The 22,948-nt window shown below is 34.4% G+C and overlaps 2 protein-coding genes and 1 long non-coding RNA gene across 3 annotated transcripts; 1 reads left to right on the top strand and 2 right to left on the bottom strand.

Moving 5' to 3' along the window:
* Window positions 1-5,982: 5,982 nt before the first annotated feature.
* LOC108824394 (uncharacterized) lies at window positions 5,983-7,455 on the bottom strand. Its single transcript, XR_001945222.2, has 4 exons — window positions 7,232-7,455; window positions 6,855-7,081; window positions 6,596-6,746; window positions 5,983-6,526 (listed from the first exon to the last, which is right to left on the bottom strand). It is a non-coding gene; the product is annotated as an uncharacterized LOC108824394 (long non-coding RNA).
* A 6,096-nt stretch (window positions 7,456-13,551) lies between these two features.
* On the bottom strand, window positions 13,552-16,504 carry LOC108836868 (uncharacterized). The gene is made up of 9 exons (XM_057004193.1): window positions 16,437-16,504; window positions 16,025-16,289; window positions 15,435-15,562; window positions 15,060-15,152; window positions 14,734-14,920; window positions 14,492-14,648; window positions 14,334-14,380; window positions 14,129-14,242; window positions 13,552-13,900 (listed from the first exon to the last, which is right to left on the bottom strand). Exons 1-9 carry the CDS (start codon window positions 16,502-16,504, stop codon window positions 13,841-13,843), a joined length of 1,119 nt encoding a protein of 372 aa, XP_056860173.1. The 3' UTR covers window positions 13,552-13,840.
* Window positions 16,505-19,815: 3,311 nt separating this feature from the next.
* Window positions 19,816-21,128, top strand: LOC108843460 (FCS-Like Zinc finger 14). Its single transcript, XM_018616662.2, has 2 exons — window positions 19,816-20,555; window positions 20,660-21,128. The coding sequence occupies exons 1-2, from the start codon at window positions 19,945-19,947 to the stop codon at window positions 20,799-20,801; spliced, it is 753 nt and encodes a 250-aa protein (XP_018472164.1). The 5' UTR covers window positions 19,816-19,944; the 3' UTR covers window positions 20,802-21,128.
* Window positions 21,129-22,948: the final 1,820 nt, after the last annotated feature.

The following is a 22,948-nucleotide window of genomic DNA, read 5'->3' as shown; positions in this document are numbered from 1 at the left end:
AAAATTTTTCATTCGGTCGTAATATTTATTTCCATAACCCTACATCCAATCCAACTAAAAACATACAAAACAAAAACAAACATTATTTAACGACCAAGAGAAATGAACATTCTTTAGCCACTATCTTGGTAGCATCCAAACTTGTCTGAAGATACATTCTAGTGCAGTTGAGTTTCCCAACACATTCTTTACCTACTATCTTGGTAGCATCCTTGGCTCCTTGGCACATACTAACCGCAAATGAGCCACAATATCCAGATGGATTTCCAAAGCTCTCAGATTTGATGGCTGAGATCGGTCAGTTATGGCAAGATAACTCTGCTTTGTTGTGATCATGAACCCTGGCACAAACTGTTCCAACCACAACCAGCCTGAAGTTCACCATTGACGGGTCACCACCCCTTTCTTCAAATAGAGTGATAGTGTTCTGAGTGTTTGTGTCCATTCTCATTCAAGAATGACCGTGGAACATTGTACAACAAGAATTCAGCCATTTTTAGTTTCAATAATCCGCAAAAATACCATTATATTTAGAGAAATGAACATTATTGATTATTATAAAAGTAATAAAGAAATTGTTGGTTTTCTTTTTAGAATTACCATCTTTGAGTTTTTTTCACAGCACATAAAAGCATATTTGTCACTACCATAACTTTCATGATAGTCACATTCCCCAGTGCAACCGTCGTCACTAGAGTTGAAGCTTGGCCAATAACGTCTGATGCTCTGGCCGTTGATCCAAGCCTCTTATTTCCCAAGACCATCAAAGTCAACAATCACTGGATCTTCACCAATATGAGCTTTAAAATGTGTCTGAGGAGATAACACGTCATTTGTAAGAAGCCTTTTTTTTAAATATCAAATGTTTTTTTAGAAAGTTTATTTTATTGATACTGGAAAGAAAAAACAAATTAAGATTGGTATCTTTCTTTTTCTTTTGTGTGGAAAAAAAATTTTATGTATCTTTCTAATTTTAGACTTCAAGGTTTAAAAATTTGACTAAGTTAACTTCTTCTTTTCTGATTTCCACTCATTAGAATTAACTAGGTTATACTTTTCAGATAAAATCACCATCTCATAACTTGTTATTATTCGTGCATTCGTTTATAAAAGAAGTTTTACTGTTGAAAACTGAATTGATTAAATTAAATAGAACAATGACAATTTGCATCACATGAACAATTTTAGGACATATAAAGCATGATTTTTTTTAAGAAAGAGAGACACTTTTGCTTAGTTTCATCCTAATATGATGACTTTTTGATAACTTTTAAACAAACAAAAAAAGAAACTAATGTGCAGATCATTTTGTTTGTTTATGTTTGTTAAGAAACCCCATAGATTATATAGGGGAGAAAAGCAGCTGATTAAGAGGAAAATTGACTCAGTTAAAACTGAAGATGGTTTCAAAACAATTTGATAATAATAGTTTTGGAAAAAAATACTAAACACAAAATGGTAAAAATATAGTCTTTTAGAAAATTAAAAATATAGTTTACAGAACTAAAAATGATTACAAATGTCAAAACAAAACAAATTATCTAATTCTAACATGAGAAAGTACTAAAAGGTCATGCCCTCACCATTGAACTTATTCACTTACAAAAAAATCATTTTCATTACATGTCATTTAAACATATAATAGATCTTAGCATATATTTGCATGAAGATAATGGATAAAATAAACGGTGTTGTTTAAAACTCGTTTTTTTCCTTCTGTAACATTTGGTCGTTACTTTTACTCTAACTAGTCATTATGAATAGATCTCCTTACTAATCACGCATATTTTATTTTTGTTGTTAGAAACCTTTTCAACACGGTACACTAACATATAATTTCCTACATCCCTAGCAATGTTTAGCAATGATGGTAGAGTTAATTTGCTAACTAAACATTTACAAATAAATATTAAAAATATAGCTATGATTTTTAAATAATATAATTGATGACACTAACATTTTTTCCGGTTATAACCTTTTATGTAGTAAGTAGACAGTAAACATGAAAATAACTAATGACATTGATAAAATATAAAATATGTGGTCAGAATTAAGACATGATTGTATTACAGAAAGCTCTATAAATATTATACTACAAATATTTGAATGATAGAAAATATAATTTCTAAAAGATAACAAATATAAAAAGTACTTTTAAGATTTGATAATACAAAGTTTCAACTTTTTTTAGTAGAAGTCATCAGCGTTAAAAACAGAAAATGATGTCTAAAACATAAGAAAGTTACACGCTATATTTTCAAAATAAAATGGAACATTATAAAAGTCATCGAATAGAATATAATAGAATAGAACATAATATAATAAAATAATATAGTAATATAATATATTGTGTTACACTAGGAACAAAACATAAATAAAACAAATATATTTTGCACTACATTTATATATGTATATAATAGAAGAGAATTTGCATTGTCTACCCACAACATATGTCGTAATTAGGTACTAGATCATGACCCGCGCGACCGCGCAGATTTTATTTTTTTATTTTTAACATATAACATATATTCTATAATAGTTGATACAATTTGGAATTTGTCATTTTCACATAATGTGGTTTTATATAATTTTGAGTTTGTCTAAAACATATTGTTTAAGAACAATGTTAAAACTGTTTTTTCTATTATTAATTTTTCATTGGTGTATTAGAGATATACAGTGAAACCTCTATAAATTAGTAATGTTGGGACTATACCAAAACTATAATTTTTTATTAATTTATAGAGATTATTAATTTATCGAGATACTAATTGAACCAAAAACTCAATTTGAGACTATGAAATTATAGTAATTTATAGAGATATTAATTTATAGATTATTAATTTAAGGATGTTATACTGTAACTGTATAGTGAAAACACTAATATAATATCAACCAATACGATTTGGTTTTGACATTGTGCTTTTTGGGATTTTTTTCTAAAAGTTTTGTGAATGTCCAATGATGAATACGAAGACAAGTACTTGTACACACATTTTAGTGGGAGAAAATGATTATTTTCTAACCTATTAAGTCAGATATAATAAATACAAAATCTCTTGACATCGAGATTTTATGTATAGTAGAATAAATTTGGAGAAGAGGGTTTTCCATATTCATGATTTTTCAAATCTGACAATTTGATTGTGAATATTTGATTGTAACCAAGATTTTAGGCATAGTAGACTCAACTTGGTGAAGAGGTTTTCCAATAATCGTTTTTTTTTTAAAGTATAAATTGATGTTTCTGTTATTTAAGTAAGAATATACGTTAGTATATTCTATTTAGTGTATATTCAAAGCAGACCTCGATTGTTTGAACATCTAAGAAAATGTATTCTGATATCTTTATTATTGAGTTTCAAAAGTTCTGTATCAAGTTATTTAAAATTTTAAGATTCATCAGTATTTGATTCCAAATAATTGTTTTTTTAATTAAAAGGGGTTTTGTGTTTAAGATAATTATAGTTTAATGATGGGAGGAAACGTGTTCTTAAGTTATTTGGTTAATTGAATCAATTGTTTAGGAAATAACCAGACCAAAATAGTCAAAATTGTATAATGACTGGCTAAGGATTCGTGTAAAAAAAAGGATTCATGTAATATTTGTATCTTTTTGTCAACCTACTCAGTTTAAGTTTGTATAAGTTGATGACAAAAAAGGATTAGCATAATATTTGTATTTTTTTGTCAACCTACTCGTGTAATATTTATATTTTTAATAAAATGTGTAATATTTATTTTTGTTTCTATCTATTTATATTTTTATTTTTAAGAATTTAGACTCGTGTTATATTTATATTGGAGACATTTATTGTATTCATTTGACTATAATAAAGGAGAGAGATTATTATATTTTTACTATGATATAATATAAATATGATAATGTGAGTATACTCTAACGAAAAGAACATATATTTTGTTTAATAGATGCATAGACATAGATCTTATAGTGGAGTTAAATGATAGATAGTTGATATTAAATAGGAAATATTTAAATGAAAGATTAGACTAAGAATAATAATGTGATGTCCAATTTAAAAATCCACCTAGAAGAAGTTATAATGTTTCTGTTTTAATAAGATAGATATACCATATGCAATTGTTATCCACTGTGCAACATAATAGAAAGACCACTATATCCATATTATGTTTCTTCCTTCTCCTTCTTTCTCTCCTCCGCCTTTTTCCTCTCCTCCACCTTTAAACCTTCCCTGGCTTCTACCACCGTCAATCCTCTATCAAGCTCCACTGCTTTCAAATCTCCATCAAACTCCTCCACCATCAAGCCTACCCCGACTTCCACCCCCGTCAAGCCTCCCCAATTTCCACCGCTTTCAAGCCTCCATCAAACTCCTCCGCCTTAAAGAAAAGCAAAAGGGAATCAAATCCCCCCGCCGCCGTCTCAGTAGCCGCCTCCACGACGTCCAGCTCCGCCCCCGAGCTCTTCTCCCAAACCGAGATCTCTCGACGCCCAGCGCCGCCCCCGAGCTTCTCTCCACACCGAGACCTCTCTGTCCTCCCTCCGCTATTCCGTCTCCCCGTCCATGGCTCCCGCAGCGCGTCCCTTCCCACCCCCGCGCCGTCATCTCAAGTCCGACTCCTCCGACTTCTCCGGCCGCCGCTCGACCCGCTTCGTCTCCAAGATCCGTCAACGTCTCCGTCGTGTTACCTATAGAATTTAAATTTTTGTCCATGGGTTTATAAATCCATAGGAGGGTTAGGGTTTAGTTTTGATGAGAGGGGAGAATTTGAGAGGAGAAAAAGAAGTAGGGGCTAGCTCACGCCGTCTCAGTCGTCTTAATCGCCGCCTCCGCTCGCTCCACTATGCCCAACTCCGCCCCCGAGCTCCTCTCCCAAAAGTGATCCGCTTCCTCGACACCGAGCTCTCTCCGCTCCTCCGTCTCCCCTCTCTGTTTTCTCCCGCCACCAAAATCTCTGTTTCCTTCCTCCGCTTTCTTCTCCTCCACCTTCTTCTCCTCCGCTGCGGAGTCTCTCTCCCCCGTCAAAATTGTAATTTGTTTGTGAAAAAAGGCAGTATAGGAATATTAATATTAATTTGCTACAATTTTCTACCATTTAAAAAAAATAGTAGATCCTTACTATTGACTTCTTTTAGGTATACTAGTGCCGGCCCGCCCTACGGGCGGAATATTTGTTAAATGTGTAACATAACGGTTGATTTTAAATCGACATGTGATTCGTTTTTTGTTGTATTGGTATGTGAAACGTCAACATGTGATTCGTTTTTTTGTAGTATACAACGTTGTGGTTTTGTTTGTTTGATTGTTCAGGTATTTTAATTATCAGATTAGTTTACATATGTTTTTAAAAAGTATGATAATGATGTTTTTTGTGTGTGAATAATTTTGTTTGCATAAGGATTGCCATCTTTTGTTGGTTCATTAAAAAAAATCATCTGTTTTTATTATCCATTTAAAATAACACGTGATTCAGCAAATGATTTTGTTGATAGTTTGAATTTTATATAAAGATTTTTGTTATGACCCGCTATAATTTGCTTAAAATTTTTCTTATTTTTGGTATATATTTTCTTGAACTCCCCGAGGCTTATTTTGGGAATAGTTTTTGTATTGTTAACTACAAAATATTAAATTTCTTTCATAGGAACTTTTTGCTTAGTTAGGTTAATGTATTTTAAACTTGTGTGAAAAATATTTACATAATATTTTTTTTTGTGAGCATTTAGACTTCGTGACCCGTTTTTCTTGTTTATTAAAATGACTTAGGATTTCTCTGTATTTAGGCATGCGCCTATCTAATGAGTAAACTGAGCCGTGCCCAATAGTTTTAGGTCTGAGTATTAGAATGACCGGCTAATGTTTCATCGCTAATGGTGCAGTTAGGTGCACGGTCCCTTGTATCTGCTTGAATTCTTACTATGGGTTCTTGTAATTAATTTACTTCCTATTGATTCATTCCAAACAAAATGTTTTGTACTGAGGAAAAACATTTATAGGGTTTGTGTAATCTTAAAGCCAAACATAATTTAAAATATGTTTCAGAAAATAAACATTGTCCAGAAATTAAAAGAAAACAGAAGCAGATGTCACGTCTTAAAGAAAAAACCCAACATTGATATTTGATGCCTAACTCAGCATTATTGAAATAGATTCATAACATTGATGCTGGTTATCTCATCAAACCGGTCGTATCTTCGGAGTTAAGTCTGACAATCTAAAATTATGATTACACATAGTGACAACGAAGTATCATAGAGAACATAGAACCTGCGCCTTCAAGTGTCATCTGTAGGTGGGAGTATGGTTCACATTGATGGTGGCGGGCATGAGATCAGCTCTTGTGAGATAATGGTTTGGTTTCGTCGGTTCTGGAATTTCTGATCATGGGCTACTTTCAAGCACGACGGTCCTTGTGATAGGTCTATCGTGCATATTTTGTTGAACCTAGGATAGACAATCTTCACTGATCGTAAAACCTGGTCTTCTACAATGAATCATCATGGAAGCTCGAATCCAGCACCTTCCGTCCACTGCCTCCAAACCTTGTTTAAAAACTCTCAAATATAAATTTTCTTTGAAATTTTAAGAATACAAAACAAAATTAAACTTACGTAGTCGAGAAGACTATCTCCTTGATTTGTAATACAATACTCATGGTTTCTCCTTCCAGTAAGAATCTCTAACAACACTACTCCATAACTGAAGACATCCGATTTCTCAGATATGATATCATCTTTCCCATATTCTTCAGACATGCAGCCCCTGCACAAAAAAAAAAAATAAACAAAAGAGGATTAATTGAATGTGATTTTGTTTTAGTGAAAAAGAAAGGAAAGTTTAACGAATTGTTGATCCTTAGTAAGTTCCTACTGCTGTTCCCATGGCAGCTTCTGTGGTGCCAGTTTCCATCATCTGAACCAGCCTAACATCTGAGATTTTTGGGATCATGTCTCTGCCGAGAAGCATATAACTTGGCTTAAGGTCGCAGTGAAGGATCGGTGGGCATGTGAAGTTATGGAGGTAGCACAATCCTTCCACAATACCTTTCACTATAACGAAACTATGCTCCCAGTTTAGGAGTGGGATTCGAGTTTGATCTGAGGTAATCAATCAAAAACAAAACGAATCAACAAAAACGTTTTAAACAGAAATCACACAATTCAGAACTCATATTAGCCATAAGAAACGTTTATTTGTATGCTTTCAGAGATATGAAGATAAGATGAATCAGAGGAGAGAATACTCACATCTATTTATACCAAAACTCACAACCTTTCAGATGGAAACGACAGATTGAAGAACTCGTAGTGGGCGTATGAATTAATGATAATAAACACCGATAAACTATAACGCTCTCCATTCCAGATTCATGAAGAAGGTCGACAGTCATCGTCGCCGTCGTATGAATTAGGTTTTGGCAGAGAAAGTGTTGATGGGCCTCAAGCGTCGAAGAGCAGCCGAACACCGAAGTTGAAGCCCAAGCCCGAAGCGAGAAATCTCTCCTTTAAATGAAACGATGCGTATCCGACGTGTCAACGCGAGAGCACCCCTATTTCTGACGTGTAATCCTTGTTGGACACCTCAGGAGGGATAAAAAGTCTACTTTATATATAAAGATACAGCAAATTAACTCATAATAGAATTGGATGCAAAAATGTAAAAAAGAACTAAATCCTAAACTCTATTTTAACTTTGTTTATAATATCACCATCACTTTTCAAATACTAAACGTAAAACTCTAATCACTAAACCCTAATTACTAAAACCAGATTTAAAATATAATGTAACTAATATCTGAAATTAGTATACTATACTATATAAATATATAATAGAATAGATTTGAAAATTTAAAATTGTTAAAAACATAAAAACGCAGAAAAGATAATACGAAAACAACATCAATTTTGGGCTTGTGATGGAAGTTAGCATTTAGGAAACAGAAGAACAGCCACGATGGCATGTCAATTAACGGCGGCGATAACCGTTGTATAGGTAGAAGTAGTCGAAGTGGAGTAACATATAATTTATATTTTCATAGATATTAAGAGAAGCAGAAATTTGAAAAAAAAAAGGGGAAGAAGAAAACTAAGAAAAAATAAAAAATAAAAAGAACAAAATAGAAAGAAGTTACAACGGGTGTCGTGGTCTGGTGGTAAAGTAATCTCGGCTGAGGTGTCCGCCATCACGAGTTCGAGCTCCGGCTACAACGGATTTAACATGATTTTCGTTTGGCCTCCAGGACCTGATAGACCCAAAATCAGGAAGGATGGCTTTGGCCGGGTGTTGGATATGAACCGAGAAGGCAAGGCACTTCTGGAACTGGGATGGATTGATAGGATCGTCAAGAGGTGCGGAATGACTCTTGATATACCAACGATCTAAGGCTAACCACCAAAGAGCGGATGTAGTGCGTTGGCTAACCACCAAATAACACACAAAGATGATTGGCTGACCACCAAATCAACAAGCCGGTTCACACCGATGAACTAGCTAAGAACTATCTCTTTCACTCAGAGAATAGAAATAAAAATGAAACCAAACTGAACTGATTTTATTCATGAATGAGACTACATATTTATAGTACTTTGTAGTCAAAGAAATAAATACATTTGTGGGGAAAACAATGCATAGAAAATGAAAATATTGACTAGAATGTGATAAATGTGTCAAAGTGCGGAAACTGATGAAGTCTGGTCAATGTTGGCGAATTTGAGGAAGACTGGTCAAAGAAGACCCTTTGGCTATTGTCCAGGTTCATCCGAACATGCTGGTTCTGTGGCTGCTTGAACGAGGGCTGATCCATGCGGGCTTTCACTCCGGACGTCCACGGGTCGATACGGTGAAAGGCACAATCGGTTTGGACGGTTAGATCGGCACGAACTGATGGTAAAACCTCGGTTGGGTCGAGCTGGTTGACAAGATCACCACTTTGTGCCGTGTCCTTGAACCAAAAAGGACGGTGCTCGATTTTGGTTCTATCATACTCTCCCTCTTCAAAAAGATTTGTCCTCAAATCTGAATCATTAAAAGGAAAAAGATTATAAGCAAAAGGATTATAATCAACACAAAGCTCATTATGAATGTGGTCCGAGTTTTGAATGGACAACGATACTTCCTTTTCTGGCTCGGTTTCAACGTTCTTCAAAGTCACCATCGGTTTCTGTTTGTGGCACTTGTTAGCATAATTGCCGACCTTATGGCATTTGAAGCACCTGGTAGAAAGAGCCTTACTTGTGGGTTTCACAGTTTTGCTTTTATCAGAAGACAACACATTAGTTTTCAAATCTGAATTTGAAAGAGAAGAAAGATTACTTTGCTGTTTTGGTGCAGGAGAAGCGTTGGGGTTTCCCTTCTTTTTGAGTTGCCGGATAGCATGAATTGCCTTATGCAACATCTTCTCCAAGCTGGCATAAGTCTGAAGCTCTTTCTGATCAAGCATATCACGGCTGCTTCTCTTGGTTTTGGTGAAGGGACGATCACCACTTCTGACCCACTTCTCATCATCGGACCTGTTTTGTCTCTTCCTTTGTTTCTGTACAAAATCAAACCTATTAGCAGTAAACTGTTTCTTATTTCTAAAAATTAATTGCTCTTTTTCCGAAACAGTTTTAAAAGGAAAGAAGATATCATCTTGTAGTGGTTTTGATTTCTTGAGAAGTCCAAACATCCTGAAACACTTAACAAACGTTAGCACATAAAAATCCTCACACTCTCAAAGTGTTTAGTTCACGACTTTTAGGTGATCACTCAGAATTCTTTTACTGGTTCAAAGGATGATAGGCAGTCAAAATTCAGCAATCAAAAACCCAAAACAAACTTTGTGGAAAAAGAAAAGAAATGAAGATGAAGAGATTTTTTTGTTTTGTGTGGATCCGCCTTAACTGTCCTAAGGCCGGATTTCTCCTCGGCCAGCAGGCTTTCTCTTCCACCACTCCCCCTGGATTTCTATTCAGAAGTGATTCAAGCCAAAAATTTTCTTTTTTTTTTCTTTTTTTTTTATCTATTTTTTTTCTTTTTTTTTAAATGGCGATCACAAGGGAGTAAAGGAACAGCCCGGATCCAAAAAGAAATAAGAAAAGAAAATGATGAAGAGATGAGAAGATGAAAAGAGAATGAAAACAAACCAGCCAAAGTGGCTCTGATACCAAATGATATACCCAAAATCGGGAAGGATGGCTTTGGCCGGGTGTTGGATATGAACCGAGAAGGCAAGGCACTTCTGGAACTGGGATGGATTGATAGGATCGTCAAGAGGTGCGGAATGACTCTTGATATACCAACGATCTAAGGCTAACAACCAAAGAGCGGATGTAGTGCGTTGGCTAACCACCAAATAACACACAAAGATGATTGGCTGACCACCAAATCAACAAGCCGGTTCACACCGATGAACTAGCTAAGAACTATCTCTCTCACTCAGAGAATAGAAATAAAAATGAAACCAAACTGAACTGATTTTATTCATGAATGAGACTACATATTTATAGTACTTTGTAGTCAAAGAAATAAATACATTTGTGGGGAAAACAATGCATAGAAAATGAAAATATTGACTAGAATGTGATAAATGTGTCAAAGTGCGGAAACTGATGAAGTCTGGTCAATGTTGGCGAATTTGAGGAAGACTAGTCAAAGAAGACCCTTTGGCTATTGTCCAGGTTCATCCGAACATGCTGGTTCTGTGGCTGCTTGAACGAGGGCTGATCCATGCGGGCTTTCACTCCGGACGTCCACGGGTCGATACAGTGAAAGGCACAATCGGTTTGGACGGTTAGATCGGCACGAACTGATGGTAAAACCTCGGTTGGATCGAGCTGGTTGACAAGATCACCACTTTGTGCCGTGTCCTTGAACCAAAAAGGACGGTGCTCGATTTTGGTTCTATCAGGACCTTCCTCGCCAGTTCCGGTTGGACGCGGTGGGATAGTCGGATAAATGAGAGATCCAGATACCTGGATTATCAAAAAAAAAAAGAGAATATGCTGAATATTGTAGTCAACTTTTTGGTTAGTTAGCTAATTATAATTTAATTGTTTATTGTATACTAAGTGCAATTTTCCATGTTTCTAATTGTTTACTTGAAGCATATTTTCTTTTAACACAAGTTAAACAACAATATTGACTTTCAGTCATGTGTGTTTTATCAGCTGATTATATTTTCCAAGTTACTTTTGGATGGGGGAAATCAAATCCACTAAAAAGTTTTCAACTGAAATTTTAACAAAAAAAATAAGATATAAATAAACAAAATAATAATAATATTATGTTATGATTATTTCAAAATCATAAAAACCTACATTTAAATCCTCATGATCTGAAACTGACACTAATATTTTCCAACTTAAATATTTTATCGTGAAACTTTCTCATGATTTAGAAATATACCATAATAATTTTTGGGCTTTTATCACAACTAACCTAAGAATTCAAGTCAATTGCAAAACCAACCCCTTTTTTCTCATTACTATTCATCAATGAATTTTCCAAACTATCCTTATGTTTTCGAAATATTTACAAAACTGCCATTATTTTTTTATTTTTTGATAAAATCGAAAATGAGTAAAAACCAATTACACCCTAAGCATCTTTTCTTATTTACAACAATGCCATCATCTTCAATTTTGCAACCACCATTGAACCACCATGTTTGAGCTCATAAAAGCTCAATAACTCAATTTTAACCACTTTTTCTCTTCTCTAACTCAACAAATCTTTCATTTCCTCTACATTTCTATCTAAAAAACTCTCACAACTTTCATTTTCATCTCACAAATTTCACATTTTCGAGTTTCTTCATTAGTAAATCGTCAAAGATGCTTCATTTTACTCAATTTATGAGTTTGGACGGTTGAAAGGGTCGGAATCGAGGTTCACACCGGAAAAAGGTAACTGTTTACATGGTTTTCACCACTTTTTCAGTCTGTGTCGTGATGGTAGACTGCTTTATATGTCTACACCAATGTGTAGACGTACGATTCCGTCTATTTGTCAACAAACAAGTCAGTTTCGCAATTGACCTTTTTAACCTTTTTTTTGGAACGCAGACTTCCCCAACAGTCTACATCCTTACCTTTGACTACAAAAACAAAAATCTACGTAGACCTACCAAGACGGCTACGTAAAAGAGGTTGGTTTTGCATTTGACCGAACTTTTGACTTTCTTAAGTAGACTTCAACGGAAGTCTACGAAATGTAGTCTGCCAATGAAGTCTACTTAAGGTCAGTTTTGCATTTGACCAAAACATTGACTTCGTTGAATAGGTTAGTTTTGTATTTGACTAAAATGTTTTTAAATAAAATAAATATTTTTTTAAATTGTAGACTTCCAATGCAGTCTACACATTTTTCACAAAAAAATATAGACTGTTCTTGAAGTCTACATATTTATTTTGGTCAAATGCAAAACCAACCCATGGGTTTTGAAGTTAGACCTTATGCGAAGTCTACAAATCTGTAGACTACATATGAAATCTACATTCGAAAGTCAAACAATGGTCAATTGCAAAACCAACCTATGGGTTTTGAAGTTAGACCTTATGCGAAGTCTACGAAACATGTAGACTACATATGAAATCTACCTTCGAAAGTCAAAACTTGGGTGAATTCTGGTCAATAATAAAAACTAACATTTTTAATGTGGTAGACTAAAACGGAAGTCTAAATGTATAAAGTCAAAACTTGGATGAGTTTCTGGTCAAATAAAAAAAGTAACCCGTAAATTTTTCAATTGCAAAAACTAACCCAAATAATAGACCTATTTGACCGTCTACAAATGTAAACTGACACGAACGTATACACTTTCGTAGACTGATTGAAAAGTCTACGTAGGAAAATAAATTAAAAACTGAATTTATGTATTATTCATAAAGTTTTTTCTAGATTTTTTTGTTTGAAAGTGTGTGTTAGTTAATCCTAATAGGTTTGAGTGATTTTGAAAAGAAAAACTGTTATAGTTATGAAATTATAATACTTTTGGTTTGAGTATATAGTTTGCTAATAAGTGTAGACGTCTTTGTAAGTCTACATCAATAAAAAAAAATTTAACATAAAATGGTCAGTTATTTATTTTATATAAAGAATGAGTGGTAAATAAATACCAAAAATGGTTTAGAGGTGCTTAGGGCATCCGCATTGCAAGGTTCTTGAGTTAAGGTTCTTAATATATGTATATGTGTATGTATATATTGTATTTGCGTATATAATTGCGGGCTAAGAACTTTACGGAAACCAAAGCTGAAAAGTTCTTAATTAAGAACTTTTCAGTTTTGGTTTCCGTAAAGTTCTTAGCCCGCAATTATATACGCAAATACAATATATACATACACATATACATATATTAAGAACTTTAACATAAGAACCCCGCAATGCGGATGCCCTTATGGAGGAGACACCAAAGGGTTAGTATTAATATATACCAAAAATATTTTCATTTTTGCATCACCAACAATTTTTGTCCTATATTTAGAAGACTCTTGTTATGTTTTTGAAAGATTTTGCTTAACATTTGGAGACTGAACATTATCAAGAATAGAAATCTCCCCTTAACTAAAACCAGGTACCACTAAAATAAGCACACGGCTTCGAAACAACTTTATCATTAAACCATTCAAGATCATCACATTGACAAACAACATTGATTATATATGTTCTAAAGAAAATATCAAGAAACCACTTAATGCTATATATACACATAGAAGTAAAACATTTTAGAAAAGAGGAAGTAAAACAGAGGGTTTAATAAACTCAAAAAGCTAATAATAATAACCCTTAGCTAATAAATAAACTTGAAAGCAAAACATAGTAATGAGTTCATCTCTCGAACGAACAGCATCTTCTTCATTTGTCTTCCTTGACATCTACTGGTTTTGCTTCTTCCTTGACGGCTTCATCTTTCTTGTCTCCTGGTTTTGCAAATTCTGTTGCAATCACAAAAACCATTTCACTACGTTATTACAACTAATGACACAAACCAGGGAAACACCAAAGTCCGAACAAAATGTTTCCTTAAGACTAGTTAACATCATCTCAAATGCAGTATGAGCTAATTGACTAACAAAGACATTCAAATTGGCAAAGTGCCTCTCAGTTCATCAAGAAGATGTGACAAAAACATAGACACTAAGAAGATCTTTATAAACCCTTACCTTCATCATCACTGTCTTCAAACTCTTCCATCCCACCCATCCCTCCCATGCCACCCATACCACCCATGCCTCCCATGCCGCCAAGTCCTTCAATTCCGGCCATACCACCAAGTTCTGCAAGAAGAAAGAATCAACATTGAAGTCAATTCTCAAAGCTTATATATAAAATAGAAGATTAGACAAGATTCAAAAGCTAGAAATAAACCGAGAAATCCATTTCACCCATTCCTCCCATATCCATATCTCCAGCACCTATATCAAAACAAAAAGTAGAAACAAGTTTAACACCTCCAGAACTTTATATAAAGTGCAAAGAGTAAAAAAAAATGATATACAATAATAAGCTTTATGACGAATGCTAACCAGCGGTGCCTTCGTCGTCCTCATCAACCCACTTGTCCCAATCAATCTTGACATAGTGCGGCGCTTTCCCTCCACGGACTAGCTTATTCCACCTCTCAGGCTCTGCTTTCTCTATTATGCAGAAGATGCTTCTGACTCCAATGTTAATCTTGCTTTCCTGAAATATAAAGAAAGGTTTCAGAACCTTGCACCAGGCAACAACATATGAAACAAACAAGACCAGGTTAGTCTACGAATCTCACCTCTACATTGACTTTGCCGTGAAGCTCGAGTTTAAGTTCATAAACGTGGTTTTCAGGACCAGCTTTTGCAGAGAAATCAAAGACACCTTCAGGGTCTAGATTAAATTTGGTCTCCTTGGAATCAGCTAATACTACAGTGAGGAAGATCTTGTCAGTGGTCTCAGCCCACTTCACTTCAGGATGACGACTGCAATAAACAATGATAATAAGCAATCAAGAAGATAGTTCCCATTGGCACTGATGAAACAAAAAGGTTTGAGACTGTAAGCATCTGAAAAGCAGAGAAGTATATACATATATATACACACAGAGGATTTTTTACTTACTGGCCGTTAACGAGCTCTTCCTTGAACCGAAGATACTCAGAAACAGTTAAATGATCTACGCTCAGCTCGTAGACATTCACACGGACGTATTCTCTAACACCAGGTCAGGGACGAATCGCCAGCGCAACAAAGGAAGGTAAAACTATGGCTTCCTAAATCCGAGAAAAAGTGTATTAAAATAAAATCACTGTGACAAATCTCCAAACTAAAAGAAACAGTTGACAAAAGGTCAAACCTTTGAGCATCGCTGCTCTGCAAGTTTATATCTCCCTGTCTTTCTGAAAGAGGAAACCCGGGATCCAATCAGTTCTGCTAAAGCAGTGCTGCTCTGCAAGTTTATATATGATTTAATTTGCTTCGTTTTCTTCAATATACAAGAAGCATGGTGCCACATCTGCGTGAGAAGGATTAAAGTGTACAGAGGATACGTTAGCTTGAAAAACTTCATGAAAGCTAAAGCAACATATAGTTAAAATGGGGAAGTTAAGGAGAGCAGGAAGGAGCTACAATTAGTGAAAGAGCTTATGATTATCAGCACAAACAAGGACATCTAACAAGAATTAAAATTACATTTTAAAGCTCCATACGGCATATGGTTATATGATCATCCAAACAGAAATAATAGGAGTCTAAATATATGTCAATGTATAAAAGCACGAATCTTTTTGAAGTCATCAAGTAACACATAAGCTCCAAAAGCATAAAACGAGAAGCCTTTTACAAGTGTAGTTTGAGAAAATAAACAAGCTTGACATGCAAAAGTAGACCCATATATAACACATACGCACTAAATTAGCAATGTATAGAAGAGAAAGAACCAAATTTGCCTCACAAAAACCCTACAAGAAGTAACTTTATCAGTCTATAAACAGAGAGAAGAAACTAGAATCCAGGTATAGAATCCACCAAATTATAACAAGCAAAAGAGTAAAGTAAAGAAAAAAGATAGAGAGAGGGAATCGTACAGGTATGACATCAGCAAATTGAGTAGCTTGAACAAGCTTTCCAAGACGAAAGGTCTCCTTGTTAATGGGGGACTTGCAAGACTTGCAGGAAGACCTCGAGGACTTTGCGTACTCAGCCCTCCATGGCATCTGTGTGGCATCTGTGGGCTCGCCTATAAATCCATATTCAGATCCATATGAATCTATCAAATCCTTACTCAAATCCAGCACAAAGCAGAGATGCGAACCTGATGAGTGATGTCTGGCGGGTAATGATAGAGGGTCTCTGCCATTTTTTCTCAAGAAACTAGCATGATCTCGTTATCACTGAAACAAGGAGGGAAACAGATGAGAGAGAGACTAGACGATGACGAAGATTAATAGATCCAGAATCAAAATCTGAGACGAGGAAAAAATGAAAGAGTGAAATTACCTCATCTCTTTAAGTCCATCGGTGGCGGATTTGAGCTGAGGGAGCTTCTCGATCGCGGCTGCAGCCATGGTTGATTTTTTTTTTCTGAAACGAGATTCTGATCTAGAGATGTTTAATCGCAGAGAGGTTGGAGATGATGAAGAGTGTTGTGGAAATCGCCATGAGAGACAAGCGGCGTGGATTAGGGTTTTTTACCCGACAAGCTTGAAAAAGGATATTTATATGCTGGCTAATTTTTCTGGTTAGGTTAAAAAAGGTTTGGTTTACTTCGTTTAAGTTAATTATTTTGGTTAAATCCGGTCAAGTTAAATTTTGTGTGTAGACTTCTTCGTATGTCTACAACGATTTTTTTTTCGTTTTTTTAACAAAATTTAAAATATGATTTACCAAATTTTTTAATAATTTTAAATATTCATAATATGTGTTACAAAAGAAAATATTCATAATATATGATTTTAAATCGGAACATTTAATTTAAAATTAAATATATACACGAATAAAATAGACTGACAAAGACGTCTACAGATTTATAGACTTTATTGTAGGTCTACGAAACCCTAAACCACAAATCTCAAACCCTGAATATTTTGCTTGATAATCAAAAAGTCTCATTTAATGTATCAAATATCAAAATTACACAAAACATAAACTACTAAAGATTAATAAACAGATTTAAGTCCATAAAAAAAAAAAAAATCAAAATCTAAAGTCTAATTCTAAAAATCTACCACCAAAAGACTTATCATGTTACAACCTTTTGTTTCTAAACTATGAACATTGTTTAACACATGGATCCCAATTTAGTATATGTTCTTTAAAATTGTTCAGTTATATAAAATTTTAATATATTTACTTCATACTATCCATTATATTGATGATTAGTTAAAATCTATCACAATAATTATTTTTAAACAATTTTAAAACAAAATATTAGATAAAATTTTGGTGTAGACTACATATCAAGTCTACAAATTAGACTTCGCTGGAGGTCTAAAAGTATGTAGACTTCCTTCTTCTACATGTAGACTTCCAAAAGGATAGAAACGTAAATACTCCTCCGTTTTTTTGTTTGTTCATAAGGACTAAATAGTATTTTCATCTTCTATTTAGGTTGGTTCTGCATTTGACTGAAATTGGGGTACACTAATGCATTTGACTTCAATATTTAGGTTGTTTTTAGCAATTCTTCCATAATTTTTAGTGTATTTTGATAAGTTTAGTGATATATCCTCGATATAAGCGCTCTAATCGAGGATATATTTTATTACAAGACAATTACAAGTCATATCGTTTAAAATAACAAAACTGTTGGTTTAGAAATAACAAAACTGTGATTTCTCTCTTTTGATCGTTGTTAGTCAAGTAACTGGTCGTCCGAGTGGTCGTTGTGTCTTCGTACTTCCTAGAGATTCTTCACCTCCTCTTCACCATAGTGGGACCAATTGGCTTTCCTTTTCATTTCTATGGTTTAAAACTATGGTCTATGGGGATTAGAGTGGGCTTTAGTTTTCTTATAATAATATTGTGCTCATTTGCTACGATTAAGTTTAATACAAATGTTATATATTACACATTTGATGTATGTATGCATTTTTATATTACTAAAATTCAAGAAATACATATACAGGGTCTCAGTGACAAAAAAAAAACATATACAGGGTCTAAGTAGGGGAATGTGAAACATCTCAAGAAAAGAAAAAAAAAAAGATAAAATATCCAGTCCAAAAAAAGAAGAAGATAAAATAGTAACGTAAAATAGAAATCCGAGTCAGCAAATAATAGTGGATGGTACAACGAAGCTGTTGATGAATGCCACGCATTCACATCTCATGAAAGTGCGCAACGAATCATCTTTTTAATTAGACTATGGGATCCGTTTTGCGACATTGTTGATATCGACTTTTTGTGTGTTTGTGTTTGTTTTGTTTTTTGAAGTAAAGAAAGAATGGTTTGTGTCCCAGTGTGGACCATTCTCTCATTGGCACCTCATCTTCATTATTCGTTTTAATATCTCTCTGCTATAATTACTCATGTCAGTGTTTTATTTATTTACAATCGGTTCCTAGATCAATATAGACCATAATTATTGCGGAGTTCCGGGATTCTTAGCGTTAGTTTCTTAATCTAAAATAAGAAAAATTAAGAACCAACTCTTAAATTCGCATGATATAATTTTTAGCATAATATACGTGTCTTTTAATTTTAAACAAAAAACTAAGAGTAGACTCTTAAATACACCCTAAGAACTCCGTAGTAATCATGATCTTTTTGTTGATTTTCTTACAGGAAAAGGAATCCGTCCAGATCTAAAGCCCATTATTGTAAGAATTGTTTAGGGTTTATGTCATGTCAGCGTACACATATAAACACTCCACACTATAATTCATTTATTATTGCGTAACAAATAAACCATGCATGTGTCGCTATTATGTTATAGTCTGGGCAAATACAGAAGGTTGCGTTCGGTTTAGACATAACTCACAAACGTTATCTTCGTAGCTGTATGATATTTGTGATTGTATACATTTGAAACTAATTTTTATAACGCTGTATATATTTCTAAACCAACAGTTTTGTTATTTTAAACGTTTTACCATAAAATTATAGATTTTATTACAAATTAGTCCAATATATTGTATCTATTTTTGTTACATCTACTAATCCTGATTGCGATTTTAATTTATGTTATTGTAACATTCAAAATATATATAAGGTGTTATATGTTATTAATTTGACCAAATATAATAAAATAATTATGATGATGTAATGACCAATTGACCATAAGATATTTTTATGATAAGAGATATTATTTTTAGACAAAAGAAGAGAGAGATATTATTTGTATGAAAACTGACCAAACAAATAAAATACCAATTCTCTTAGAATATGACATTATTTATTTTATTTAAAATGAATGTAACGTATGATCAGTTTAACACCGTGTCACACACACTATTATATGTATGAAAAGCCAAACGAAATTATACTTTTTTTTTTTTGTAACTTATACGAAATTATACTTGCGTCGACGATTTAGAAGCCTTAGTATATTGACTACACTCAGAACTATAATTGGCACTTAATCATATACTTATAGTATACTACATGCAAGAATAATACACTAATTAAAACAGTTTATTAATTCCTATATATCCTATGTTTATTTATCACTTCTGGTTTTCCTTCGATTAGCTTCACAGGTTTCGTGGTATGTTACGTCATTAGATATTATATGGTAGTTTTGTTTTCGAAAATAAACAGTAAGGATATTATTCGCAAAATAAGAATAGTTCACGTGATTTATTGTAAATATTGCAATAAATAAAAGTAGTGTAAAGTTTCTCAACCCTCCCACCAACTCCACCATAAATAACACATATCTCTCCCATCTCTTCTTTGTGGAGGTTTCACAAACACCACCAATCTTCTTCTTCTTCTCTCATCATCTTTTTGTTACTTCTTAGTTTGTTCGCTTGATTTGATCAAAGCCCTTCCCTCGATCAAGATCATGCTTAGCAAAAGAACTCATCCCATGATAGGAAAAATATCTGAGCTCCTCGTTGGCGTGAACCGATCTGCAGCCGCAGCGGCTCCGTTCTTGGACGTCTTGATGACGAGCCCTAGAAGCCCACTGGATTTCAAGATTCTCCCTCAGATATCTCAAAGAAACAGTTCAAAGAGATTCTACGATGACAATCTTGGTGGGTCCGTTGGTCTAGGGATTGTAGCCGCACTCGAGAACTCAACCACTCGCCGGATCACGAGCGTTTCTAGAAATGAACCGAACCAATCCGGCCGGTCTGAACCGGTTCAGTTCATGAGCCATGTCGGAAGCTCGGACGAGGAAGATGAGGAGATGTTCATAATGGACGAGGAGGACTATACGCTGGTAACGTCTCACCATGGTCCTAGTGGAACTTGTAGCACAAGGGTTTATGACAAAGATGGTCTCGAGTGTTTCGCAACTAAGGTTAACGAAGAACGTCGTGAGAGACTTTTCGTGGTCGATGTCGGTACGGAATCTCCAAAGAATACTCCGGAGTTTCAGGGTTTGGGTTTCCTCAACTCGTGTTACTTATGCAGGAAGAAACTTCACGGCCAGGACATATTTATTTACAGGTATAAATAACTTGGAAGTAAATATAAGTATTTGGTTTCGCCATATTTTTTTTGTAACGCCATTTTTGCATTCATTGATTTATTTTTTATTTTGTTTAATGCAGAGGAGAAAAAGCTTTTTGCAGCACAGAGTGTCGATCGAGTCATATAGCAAGTGTTGAAAGGAAAGAGAGATGTAGATCGAAGTTTTCAACCTCTCCTTACACCGCCGGTCAAATTTTCTCCGCCGGAGTTCTAGTGACTTAGCTGGAGTTCTTCTACTGAGTATATATATATGGGGGGAAGGGGTAAATAAAATAGTAACTAGGCATTAATAATATGCGAGAGAAATAAATTAGCATATATAAAAATATGACATGTATGTCCATATAAATGATATATGTGATATGGTGGAAGAGAAACAACATGAAAATTTTGGGTGAAGGGGGTTTATGAGAGAGAGCTAGTTCTTGATCGTCAAGATGGCGAAAATGGAATAACGCTCTTGTTTTTTTTTCTATTGTTATTGTGTTTTGTATTTGGTGCTTATTAACATGTTGAAATAATTTTAATGTTCAAATTGGGTTTTCATTATTCTTGTGTCCTTTCTTTTAGTGGATGTTTTGCAAGGTGAATATATATTAGTGCTCCAAGCATCAAATCAAATAATTGAAGCGAATATTGGCAACAAAAAGAAAGGAACGGTGAGAATCGTTTACAAAATTTTAATGATAAACAATTGTTTGAGATTAATTATGATGTATAAATTGTATATTAGTATAAGAATGGTTGTTGCGGTGTTAGTTTGTGTGTGGTTTATTCATCAATCAACTTGTGGAAGATACGATCAAATATAAATATAATAACAATAAAATAATGTTGACCTATACGGAAGAAGCCAGCAATGAGAATACGCCCAAAAGAGGGACATCATTGTTGAGTGGTTGGGCCCATAAAATTCCAATTATTAATTAATTAAATTATATAGAAAGAACAAGACAAAACCTAATTTCTTTGTGGTCCTTTCGTTAAATTGACTTGCATGCAATTTGTTTTTTTTACTAAAGGCTTTGCATGCAAAAACTTAATAGTCCTTGTTCTTATACTGAGTGAATTGAAGACTAAATTTTAACAAATTAATATTATTAATAATTAAACTCATAATACTTGAAATTTAATGTTGGTCAAAATAAAGTAAAAACAGACATGTATACTTAAGAAAAAAATATACAAAAAGTTTGGGATGTTGCGGTAACACCATTCTAGCGACTTCACTTCCCAGTGAAAGACCGCAACACCATTCTAAGGCACCAAACTACTTGTCTTACTATCATTGTTCTCTTGGTCAAATTTCCACTCCCTTACCAAATAATTCCTAAAACTCCTTCTCTTAAACAAGCAGTTACTCCTCTTTATCCAATTTCTTCTTCTGTTTCATATTCCAATCTCAATATTCCATATAAAAACTACATCATTTCCATTACCATTGAAACATAACCCAAAACCTTTAAGCAAGCCATCACATCTTTTGTTTGGCGATTGGCAATGAATGAAGAGTTGGCTGCGATGGAAGCAAACCGTACTTAGGACTGTGGAATCTTTGTCGCCTGGTAAAAATGTTGTAGGCTGCAAATGGGTTTATACTATTAAGTATAATGCTAATGGTACCATTGCTCGATATAAGGCACGTTTGGTTGTTCAGGGGTTTACCCAACAGAAGGGTATTGACTTCTCTGACACATTTTTTCCTGTTGTTAAACTCTTTATTGTGAAGCTTCTTCTTGCTTTGGCAGCAGCTTTTGGCTGGAATCTTGCGCAGATGGACGTCTCACACGCCTTTCTCCACAGTACTCTCGATGAAGAAATATATAAGCCTCCCATTGGGATACACACCGGCTCCTGGCGTCGTCTTACCGCCTAATCCAGTTTGCCGTTTGCAAAAAGTTATCTACGGTCTTAAACAGGCCAGTAGACAATGGTACTTGTGTTTTTCTGCTGTACTTCTTGCAAATAGATACCCTTAAACTCTTTCAGACACTACGTTGTTTGTCAAACATACGAGTCAGTGCTTCATTGCTCTTCTTGTGTACGTTGATGACATCTTGGTTGCGAGTAGTAGCAATGATGTTATTGTTGAGTTGAAAGGTTTATTGAGTCGGGAATTCAAGGTCAAGAACTTAGGCACTCCGAAGTTCTTTCTTGGCATTGAGATTGCACGTAACTCCTCTGGTATTTCTCTCTTCCAACGCAAGTATGCACTGGACATTCTTGCCGATACAGGAATGTTGGCTTCCAAAGCAAGTACCATCCCTATGGATCCTTCTGTTCATCTTAGTCAGACGATGTGTACTTTATTGGAGAATCCAACTTCCTATAGAGCTTTGATTGGACTTCTCTTGTATCTGACTATTACA

Source organism: Raphanus sativus, chromosome 2 (assembly GCF_000801105.2).
Source record: "Raphanus sativus cultivar WK10039 chromosome 2, ASM80110v3, whole genome shotgun sequence".
Taxonomy (NCBI): Eukaryota; Viridiplantae; Streptophyta; class Magnoliopsida; order Brassicales; family Brassicaceae; genus Raphanus; species Raphanus sativus.
Note: the sequence above shows the minus strand (reverse complement) of the source record. Positions and strands in the feature narration are given on the sequence as shown.

What these genes read in the sequence shown, in the direction of transcription:
- LOC108843460 (XM_018616662.2), top strand. Translation starts at nt 19,945, where the DNA reads ATGCTTAGCAAAAGAACTCATCCCATGATAGGAAAAATATCTGAGCTC. An exon ending in CAGGACATATTTATTTACAG is followed by an intron (nt 20,556 to 20,659) that starts GTATAAATAACT and finishes TGTTTAATGCAG; the next exon opens with AGGAGAAAAAGCTTTTTGCA.
- LOC108836868 (XM_057004193.1), bottom strand. Translation starts at nt 16,504, where the DNA reads ATGGCTGCAGCCGCGATCGAGAAGCTCCCTCAGCTCAAATCCGCCACC. An exon ending in GATGGACTTAAAGAGATGAG is followed by an intron (nt 16,290 to 16,436) that starts GTAATTTCACTC and finishes AAAAAATGGCAG; the next exon opens with AGACCCTCTATCATTACCCG. An exon ending in GGACGACGAAGGCACCGCTG is followed by an intron (nt 14,381 to 14,491) that starts GTTAGCATTCGT and finishes GTTTTGATATAG; the next exon opens with GTGCTGGAGATATGGATATG.